The sequence below is a fragment of the Felis catus genome, chromosome B3 (genome assembly GCF_018350175.1).
Source record: "Felis catus isolate Fca126 chromosome B3, F.catus_Fca126_mat1.0, whole genome shotgun sequence".
NCBI lineage: Eukaryota > Metazoa > Chordata > Mammalia > Carnivora > Felidae > Felis > Felis catus.
The window spans coordinates 55595475-55605860 of record NC_058373.1 but is presented as its reverse complement, the minus strand read 5'-3'; the positions used below and the strand labels follow the sequence as shown (position 1 = coordinate 55605860).

Genomic DNA, 10386 nt, shown 5'->3' with positions numbered 1-10386 from the left:
CCAATACACTTTCATTCTCGTCTTTCTCTAATCGGATGAGAAGAAAGAAGAATTTAGCGTCTATTCCTTCACTGAGACTGCGGTCAACGAGCACAACAAAATGCCCGCGGTACAGATGCTGCTGCAGAAGAGAGGATAACAAGGATTTTAACAATAAATTAATTAAATTGGCGATGAACTCCGATTGCTAACCTGCAGTGTAATATGAGTGAAAATGAGCACCTATTTTTTTTTTTTCTTTTTAGCAAAACTGAGAATAGATAGAGCCTGTTGCTGCTGCGGTGGCCGATTCCCTTCCCCCTTCTCATTTCCCAACTCCTCTCGGTCTCACAAACACACACGGTCAGATGCCTTCACATATACGCGCGCGCGCGCCAATGTTTACACTCTGCCACAACGAATAAATCAGGCACATTTTCCTGCAAATACACGCGCGCGCACACGTACTTCACGAGCGCCCACGTCCTCTATCTCTCACCGACAGATACAGATATTTACACACGTAGGCCAGGAGAGCGCTAACCACGGTACTGTGACTCCACGCAGGTTCCCAGGACACGCCTTTTACATTGTTACCGAACCGATCAGCGAACACAGACAAACCTGCCAACACTTAAGTCTACTGGCTGGATTTCATCTCCATGGCAACAAGCATGGAAGGTGAGACATCGCTGCCTGCGAAGTAACTTTCTCCCCCTACCCTCCGCATTAACTGACAGGGTTCCAGTGCAGGTTCAGATGAGAAGCATGTCCTCATTCTCTTGTATTTATGAAGCTAAGGAGTGGGAAAGGAGGCTGGGGAGGGCGGGGGTGAGGGGGTGGTGAGGTGGGGGCAGGGGCGGGGGGTAGGGGGGCTCACGAATGGATCCTGCAGGTCTGGTCAGTTCAAATTCTAAAGGAGGATGCAGCCCTGATATTTCTGCTGGTGCTGGTGCTGCTGCCAAAAAGAAAAAATAAATTTAAAAAAATGTGTGTGTGCAGTTAGCTTGCTGATGCTATGCTTCTTTAGTTTAACATGTCCAAAGAGAACTGGAGACAAACAAGGCAGAATGGTAATGACAGTCTACATTTCTCTAGTGAGACATTTTGAAAATTTTCAGACCAGATTTCCAGTGTTTTGAAAAGATCCAATGTCAGAGTCCTTGGGGAGCTATGTGAAGATTCTCTTAAGAGGGAAGTTCTCTTAAGGTTGAAATCTGAAAGGTTGGTGGGAGAGGGAGGGTGCAATTCTGGCAGATCCTGAGGTTTTGGATTTCTGGGAAGGCCTGAAATGTTTGCACTTGATCATGATGAAGACATCTGGGTTTGTAATTTAAGGTTTTCCTTTAATTCCAACACATTCCATTCCTAATGATTAACTAGCTCTGTGCAGAAGCAGACTGAACAATGTTTCTTTTTCCCTGTTTACTTTGAATAGGATTTAATAACCTTGATGTAGAGTGGGGGATGTGTCTATGTGCGTATGGGAGGATTCATTATTTTTTAAGCCTGATATTTCTTATAGTTCTCATTCCATGAAATCATGAATATCCATATTATGAGCATTAAAGATTACTATATCTGATAACTAACATCAAAATACTTTTCACCAAGAACACCATATTCCAATATAATAGTTGTTATTTCAGATAAACTGTTTAGACTATCATTAATAGATAAATAAACCAAAGGAAAAAACCTGTTGATTAAAATGCTAGAGGTTCTTTTTTTAATGGGCATATACTCTTCAATATTGGTTTCTGCAGTTGCACATTGTTGCATGCATACTATATGTTTCTAAAAAGTGAAATTATATCTTTCTAATCAGTAAGCTTATTCATAGAAGAAAAAAGTAACACAACATTTACATGTATGAAGGGCTATATATATATTAGGTATAAAAATACTATTTGCTTGACTACTCACAATGGTATCATTTGTATGACTGATCAAAGATAGACTTTGTTTACTGGTTACTAACTACAAAGCCATTGAATGAGATTTTGGCCTTTTGGTCTACCGGTATACTGTTGGCCCAATCCTATGACTCATCAGGACTTAGAAATCCCAGCTCCTGATAATTGCTATGAAGGAAATGATGTACCTTCAACTCAATTGCTCATTTCTAAAGGACCTAAATGTTGATCTTTTAACCCATATTTTATGGTGTAGGATGTTTAAAATGACTCTTATCACATAATTCTACATCTACTCTTTTTTTTGAAAATTCATTTCTTTTTTCTCAACAGGGCTTATTTATCATGGTTTTGTAACCTCATGGTCTGAATGTCTCTCATTTTTCTATTTCCCAGTAAACAAGATATTAAGATGATGTTTTCCCTCTGAGGTAGGCATTAAAATGTCTGTTTTACAGAGCATACTGATTTGTTTTGCATTTCCATCTCTTCCATGGACTAGAGAAAGTAAAATGTATCTTTTATCCACATTGTTGAGTAATTTTGGATATTAATTATGAAGAAATCAGTGTTGTAACTGGAGACTTCTATTTATTTTTAACAATATTTTGTTACTAACAATACTTTTTAATCTAATTATGCTCTATATCAATAGAAAGGTACAAAGTTCATTGCACTTAGCAGTATATTCTCAAAAATTTTCTACCTGCTGTTGAAAGTATAAGTTATTTATTTCACAGAGCAAGTGAAATGGAAAGTTTGGGCAAATGTTTGAAAAATTTAGGCCTACAAATACTGGTATTTCAGTTGCTACACATATGGCTTAAATTACTAAGAGCATCTATTTGCTGAACACATTGTTAGGCAATTGCTTAACTTTTTACTAATTTGCTTGTCTGTCCACAGCCTACAGCAATGGCCAGGCTTTTTTTTTTTCAAGCTTTAAATATTATCCTTTTAGTTGTTTTTCTTGACTTGTATTTGGTTTTCATCTTTAGCATAAGGCAGAATTTTCAAATGAATATAAAAGTCCAAGTTCTTCCTTTTAAGATCTTAATAAAACCTCTGTTCTTTGTCACCCAATTTTTGGTTAAAATGGAAATTTCCTAGTTCTTTGAACCCCAAGTGTATTTACTTGGCTCTACTTTTAACAGCTGAATATGTAATCCTGTCCTTATTATTGGAAATAAGTAGTCTAATGATCTAAACTTATACACTTAAATTTTTGTTGAAGTAAAGGAAGTGAAACTTCCTTTTTGTCAAGTTTCTTTTAGCATTGGGCTTCATTTATTCATTACCCATCACTCCAAAACCCTCTTCAATTATTGTCCCCCCTGGACATTCAACTGAAGCTTTAAAAGTGGTGAAAAAAGTCTGAATGCCAAACCCAGGGTCCTGTTTTTCATCACTTGTTTCCATCACCACTGAAGAATTCAACACTGTTTACCAGCACCTTCAGAAACTCTAGCTTCCTTTGTTCCAAGTGAACTTCCTACTGCAGATTCACTTAGAACTCTGATCATTCCTTACACAACTCTACTAGCAGATCCTGTTTTCTTCTTGTAAGAGAGGGATTCTTTGAGGCTCATTGCTAGGCTTCTTTCATTTTCAATCCTTTTTGGTAACTGCAAATAGAACCTTAATGGGATGACATCAAAATTACTTTCTGGATCCATCCAGAACAAGTAGATCTGGCTTCCTCCAGGATAACTCTTCAAATATTAGAATACACCTGTCATCTTCCTTGGTCTCCTCTTTCCTGAAAAACTCAGCAATTCTTTCCTTCTCTTAAGTTTTGATCTGTAAATGCTTCTATGTATTAAATTGTGTCCTGGAGGCATTCTTCCCCACAAACTCTATTTGGCAATAATATCCTTAAGATGTTTTCCCCACCAGTGATTTTATGCGGGACAAAATGAGCTGGATTAATTTATTTAAAACCGTTTATTGAGGGGTGCCTGGGTGGCTCAGTCAGTTAACCGTTGGACTTTTGATTTTGGCTCAGGTCATGATCTCATGGGTTCTTGAGATAGAGCCCTTGTGTGGATCTGCGCTGACAGTGCAGAGCATGCCTGGGATTCTCTCTCTCTCTCTCTCTCCCCCTCTCTCTCTGCCCCTCCCCCACGAGTGTGCACATGCTCTCTCTCTCTGTCTCAAAATAAATAAATAAACTTAAAAAAGAAAAAAAAAACCTGCCTGTTGATTGATGTCTATTATGTGCCAGATGTAAACACCACAAATTCACTAAGACCAGAACTAAACCCTTTGTTTACTAAATTTACACTTTGCTTGTATTTTCTTTATTTTGGTTGATGAAAACATTGCCTTTACACTTGTTCAGGCTTAAAAGAGTGGAGTCATCTTTGATACCTCTCTCCATGGCCCACTACCTTCCATTCTTTGCCAAAACTATCCCTGATACCTTTATAAACATCTTTTGAACCCATTTCCTCTCCCACTCATCTACCCTGTAGTCCAAGCCCTCATTACTTCTCACCTGGAACATTTATTTCCTATGATGTCCCCCCTGAAATCTATGTTTATTTTGTCTCATCACCAAGCCAGTCAGCCCTTGGGCAAATAAATTGCAAACTCTTATGGGGCGCCTGGGTGGCTCAGTCAGTTGGGTGGCCAACCTCGGCTCAGGTCATGATCTCGAGGTCCATGAGTTCAAGCCCCGCTTCGGGCTCTGGGCTGATGGCTCAGAGCCTGGAGCCTGCTTCCAATTCTGTGTCTCCCTCTCTCTCTGCCCCTCCCCCGTTCATGCTCTGTCTCTCTCTGTCTCAGAAATAAATAAAACGTTAAAAAAAAAATTAAAAAAATATTGCAAACTCTTAGCCTGACAGTCAGGAGATTTCACATTTTGGCTCAACCTACCTTTTCAATGTTTTGTTTCCCATACTCTTTGCTTGTATCAAATTGCTCTGAACAAACTGCTCCTCTGGATAAATTCAGCACTTTTCTGCCTTCATATTCATTGTCATGCTGTTTCCTTCCTTGCATATCTAAATCTTCTGTCTTTTTTCAAGACTCATCTCAAATACAATCTTTTACAAGAAAAACTTTCCTGATCCTTAAATGGGTGAAATATCTATTTCCCCTAAATTTGTTGATTTTTGAATCTCTTTTTTCATCAATATGTTGAAGATAATACTACTAACCCTGTATGATTATTATGGGGATTAAATAGAATAACATATGTAAAGCAGTGTTTGGTACACAGTGTATGTTAAATACAAGTTTGCTCCTCCTTTCCTTTTATTGTCTTTGTAGAAGCCTATACCAGTTTTTTCCTGTTTGTGCATGTATCCTCTCCCTTACAGGCTAGAATCACTTTGAGTACAAATCATGTGAATCTTTCCAGGAATGTTCTTATTAATCAACCTGATAAAAACAAACAGAAACACTGAACTCTGAATGAGCTGCTGAATTTTGATAATTATCTTTGAGGCCAATTTTTTTTTGAAATCAAATAAAAGTTTTTTTTATTCATTTCATTTTGACATTTATTTTTTTTTTTTTTTTTTTTTTAATTTTTTTTTTTCAGCGTTTTTATTTTTATTTTTGGGACAGAGAGAGACAGAGCATGAACGCGGGAGGGGCAGAGAGAGAGGGAGACACAGAATCGGAAACAGGCTCCAGGCTCCGAGCCATCAGCCCAGAGCCTGACGCGGGGCTCGAACTCACGGACCGCGAGATCGTGACCTGGCTGAAGTCGGACGCTTAACCGACTGCGCCACCCAGGCGCCCCTCATTTTGACATTTAAATGTTAAATGTTTTTAATATGTTTTCTGGATATTCAACAATTAGATTCTTAGGACCCAGAACTTTATTCTTAAAAAATTATATTTTCCAATAAATTTACTTTGATTCAATTAAAATATTTATTGGATATCTATGATATGCTGGGAACTGTAACCAGTACTTGAGAAGTAGGAGTTTTTCCTTTAAAAAGTAAAGTAGCTCAATTCACAGATTGTTTGAGACTCTCAGAACAAAGCATTATCTCGTATGTTAGATGATTGTGATAAAAAGTATAATTTTATATCTCTAACTAGGAAGATACTGTGTTTTAATTTAATATTGACAAATGAATTGAGTGTTTTATTGCTACAACTAGTAAATGCCTTTTTTGTTTGTTTGCTCAGTCGATAGGTTTTATTTATTTATTTATTTATTTATTTATTTTTTAGTCGATAGGTTTTTTTTTTTTAATTTTTTTTTTCAACGTTTATTTATTTTTGGGACAGTGAGAGACAGAGCAGGAACGGGGGAGGGGCAGCGAGAGAGGGAGACACAGAATCGGAAACAGGCTCCAGGCTCTGAGCCATCAGCCCAGAGCCTGATGCGGGGCTCGAACTCACGGACCGCGAGATCGTGACCTGGCTGAAGTCGGACGCTTAACCGACTGCGCCACCCAGGCGCCCCTCGATAGGTTTTAATAAGAATAACAGTCTAGTGGATTAATCATTAAGAGCCAACTGACTTAACTCTTCTAATGATCAGCTATGACCCTGTATCTCTTTCTACATTATGATTTTTAAAAACATGTAAAGTTAACTAATATCATAATTATACATAGTTTAGGCTGTTTCTTCATAATGGCAAAATGAACTCGGTAAAAAAAGTGCAGATTATGAAAACTGCCCAGATGTTTTCACTTCTGTACCACCGATTGTTACATTTGGTCCTCAGAAACCAGACTCTGAGAGTTTAGTGTGAGGATGTTTGTTAAGTAGTGCCCTTGGGCTCAACACCTGTGGAAGAACGAGAAAGTAGGCAGGAATCGGCACAAGTCGAGCTGTGACGTGGAACCAGTGACAGTCTTGGTTTACTCCATGAACAACTCTAGAGCTAGAATGGTTTTTTAGAGTTGTACTCCCTTGTGTCAAGATGATGAGGTCTTTTGCTCTCACATTAATCAGACATTAAAAACGGTCTGCCTTATCAGTTGGGGTTCCTGGGTGGCTCAGTCGTTAAGCCTCCAACTTCAGCTCAGGTCATGAGCTCACAGTTCGTGGGTTCCAGCCCTGCATCAGGCTCTATGCTGACAGAGCTTGGAGCCTGCTTCTGATTCTGTACCTCCCTCTCTCTCTCTCTCTGCCCCTCCCCCACTCATGTTCTATCTCTTTCTCTCTTTTTCTCTCTCTCAAAAATAAAATAAAAATATTTTTTAAAAATATTTAAAAAATGGTCTGCCTTAGGAATTGAAGTGACCTTGGATGAGGCAGCTCTCCTCGAAAGGGGCTACAGCCAAAGACCATCTGGTGGCAACACTCCCAGCTGCTGGGCATAAATCCTTCATGGAAGGGAGCCTGTCGTACATACCACAGTGTCCATCAGTAAACCAGGTTTATTGCTTCCTCTTATACACATGCTCTCTGAAATTATCAAATGATATAGCCTAGCAAGGTCATGGCTCTAGTGAAGAAAGAATTCAGACTAGTTACTTGGCTGAATCAGTCTGTTACATGACAAATATTTGGTTCAGCATCTCCATGTATAAACATACTGCTTTTCAGTTTCTCCACTTGTTAAACAAATGAACCAGAGGATGTATGGATCTCAGCAAAAGACCTTTAACTGACAAAAGCAATAAAAGTAGAAATTTCATCAGAAAAAAGTTCTAGTTAAGTCCCAAGGTCATTAAATATTCAGTCCAGTCTCATGTCTTCTACAAGATAAAGAGTACTTACAAGAGGTCGATCAGAGAAATCACTCTGAACCACTTAAGTGATACTAAATTAAGAAAAGAACCAAAGTATAGTCTATCCCAATATGTATTAGGGCAGAAAAAAATGATTTGATGGAAAGAAGTTTAACAGAGAAGTTGAAAACAGTATTTTTCCTTTTATTAAAAAAGTCAAATAACAGCATACCCCAGAATGTATTAAATATTCCTGACACTTAAGATTTGAAGACAAAGATAAAGCTGTTTTGTAATCCAAACCATAATAAAAAGAATATCATTAAATATTAACTGGTTTATTCATTGGTGAATAACTTTGAAAGCGACAAGTTTTGTTCTTTTTAATTATCTTTCTTTATTCCTTACCTCCCATCCCTGTTCTGTCTCAGTGGTTTTCTGAAAATTGAATACAAAAAAAATCTGAAGGGTCAGTCATTTTAATAAATAATTCCTTTTTTTTTTATTTAAAAAAATTTTTTTTCAATGTTTATTTATTTTTGGGACAGAGAGAGACAGAGCATGAACGGGGGAGGGGCAGAGAGAGAGGGAGACACAGAATCGGAAACAGGCTCCAGGCTCTGAGCCATCAGCCCAGAGCCCCACGCGGGGCTCGAACTCCCGGACCGCGAGATCGTGACCTGGCTGAAGTCGGACGCTCAACCGACTGCGCCACCCAGGCGCCCCTATAATTCTTAAAAATTATTAGAAAAAGCAACAATAAAAGTGCAAACACTAGCAATCTATTATTCTCAGTTTTTAGATGATAAGCTATTTAATGACAGTCCTCTCAAGAAGGGTGGCTGTGTGTTAGTGAACTTTGATCTAATGAACTCATCTTAATTTTAATTAATTAATTAACTTAATTAACACATCAAGTGGGAAAATCTGTTTTGCTTCAATCCAACATACACTTTCTTTTCTAATTTTTTTTTAACGTTTATTTATTTTTGAGACAGAGAGAGACAGAGCATGAACAGGGAGGGGCAGAGAGAGAGGGAGACACAGAATCTGAAACAGGCTCCAGGCTCTGAGCTGTCAGCACAGAGCCCGACGTGGGGCTTGAACTCACAGACCGTGAGATCATGACCTGAGCCAAACTCGGACGCTTAACCGACCAAGCCACCTAGGCGCCCCTAACATACACTTTCTGAACAATTTTGCTGTAGTTTTAAAATCTCAGTAGAGTACAAGCTTAGGAGTAAGATTCTGGTTGGGAAGAGAACTGGGGAGCTCATTGTGAAGCTGAATGTTTATGGAAAACATGCTGTTTAACTTGGATTTTATGTCCATTTAGGGTGTTCTGAAAGCTAATGGGGATGGCGGGGCAATGGCTAATGATCCACAGCTACTGTTGCCTGCTACTTGCAGGATGCTCTGTTGGGTACGGCTCTTATTAAAATAATTTTAAGAACACAATTTACCTCTTTAAGAAATTAACATCTAGCATACGGAGTGGTAGTGGGGAAGAAAACACAAGTGCATACATCTAAAAGCTAAGGGAATGAAAAGAGAGACTTTATACCTATTTAAAAGGATCAGAATCTGTATCAGACAAAGTGGCACTGGAGACAGACCTTAGAACATGGACCTTGGAGAGCTTGACCAGCTCACACACTATGATTATTTATGGTGTTATCTACACATGCAAAAATGAAGTAAAAATTAGATGACAATTCAGTTCAAAGAAGTAGTGACTTAACCATCTCACAATGAATCCAAACTTCTAGGGTTCATTATTTGAATATTCACTTTCATATCTGATTTTATATTTGGTGCATGTAGGTACAGTTTCATTTGCCCACCGAGGCAATTCAGTAATTACTACAATAGAAATAGCATCTCCAATGCTAATTTGATGCTGATCCATATCTGATGATGTTTTCACACATCTTTTGTGAGTTAAGTCAAGAGGGTTTGAAAACTGCCAGATTTTATAAAACAATTACCTGCTCAATACCATATATGAATAACACTAAACTGAGTTCTATTTTGTATTTAGGCCAGCAGGTGACTCCAGCAGGAAATCTGAAGAGCCATAATGATGTGACAGTGAATAATGAGTAGTACCTACTGTGGCAACTCCTCAGCTAAGATGAGCGTCAATGAAGTATCAGCTTTTTCGTTGACTCTGGAACAAAAAACTGGCTTTGCTTTTGTTGGGATTTTGTGTATCTTCTTAGGACTTCTTATTATTAGATGCTTCAAAATCCTGTTAGACCCGTACAGTAGCATGCCTTCCTCTACATGGGAAGATGAAGTTGAAGAATTTGATAAAGGGACATTTGAATATGCACTTGCGTGAGAGTTCCACCTTTATGGTTTTTTAGAGTTATGCCACTGGGACCCATGGAAGATACAACTGTAATCTCCTCGAGCATGCTGGAAGAGGCTCACTTCATCCACTAAATTCAATAAACATGTATGGTTGGCCAAGTCATCTAATCTCTATGGACTTCAGTGAGGAAGCTAACCAGAGGATTTTTAATGTCCCTTTCAATTCTAGTGCCCTATGAACTCTGTGAACGTATCGGGAAACCCAGAGATCTGAGATGAATGAGGATTTAGGATGTTATGAAAATTTTTTCAGTTTAGGAGTCTCAATTCTGTGGTTTGAATTCTAATGTTGACTTAGCCAAGAAGCTTTATGACCTATAAAGCTGTCTAAGAGGAACCTTTCCATATCTACAAAAACAAGGATAAAGAAACCTATCCTGCATATCTTGCAGGAATGTTGAGAGGACCAAGTGATGTAAGATGAATGTGAAAGCAATATGAAAACCATAAAACATTGTTGAAACATA

General features: G+C 38.4%; 1 protein-coding gene across 10 annotated transcripts; it reads left to right on the top strand.

Moving 5' to 3' along the window:
• The first annotated feature begins 466 nt into the window (after positions 1-466).
• On the top strand, positions 467-10386 carry CTXN2 (cortexin 2). Of its 10 annotated transcripts, XM_023255397.2 has the most exons (4): positions 467-660; positions 2229-2326; positions 8880-8966; positions 9585-10386. In XM_023255397.2, the coding sequence occupies exon 4, from the start codon at positions 9642-9644 to the stop codon at positions 9885-9887; it is 246 nt and encodes an 81-aa protein (XP_023111165.1). In that variant the 5' UTR covers positions 467-660; positions 2229-2326; positions 8880-8966; positions 9585-9641; the 3' UTR covers positions 9888-10386. The 10 variants fall into 10 exon arrangements, with proteins under 10 accessions (XP_023111165.1, XP_023111164.1, XP_006932606.1 ...); XM_023255396.2 differs by lacking the exon at positions 8880-8966 and having other exon boundaries at positions 468-660; XM_045059367.1 differs by lacking the exons at positions 467-660; positions 8880-8966 and adding an exon at positions 665-682 and having other exon boundaries at positions 2292-2326.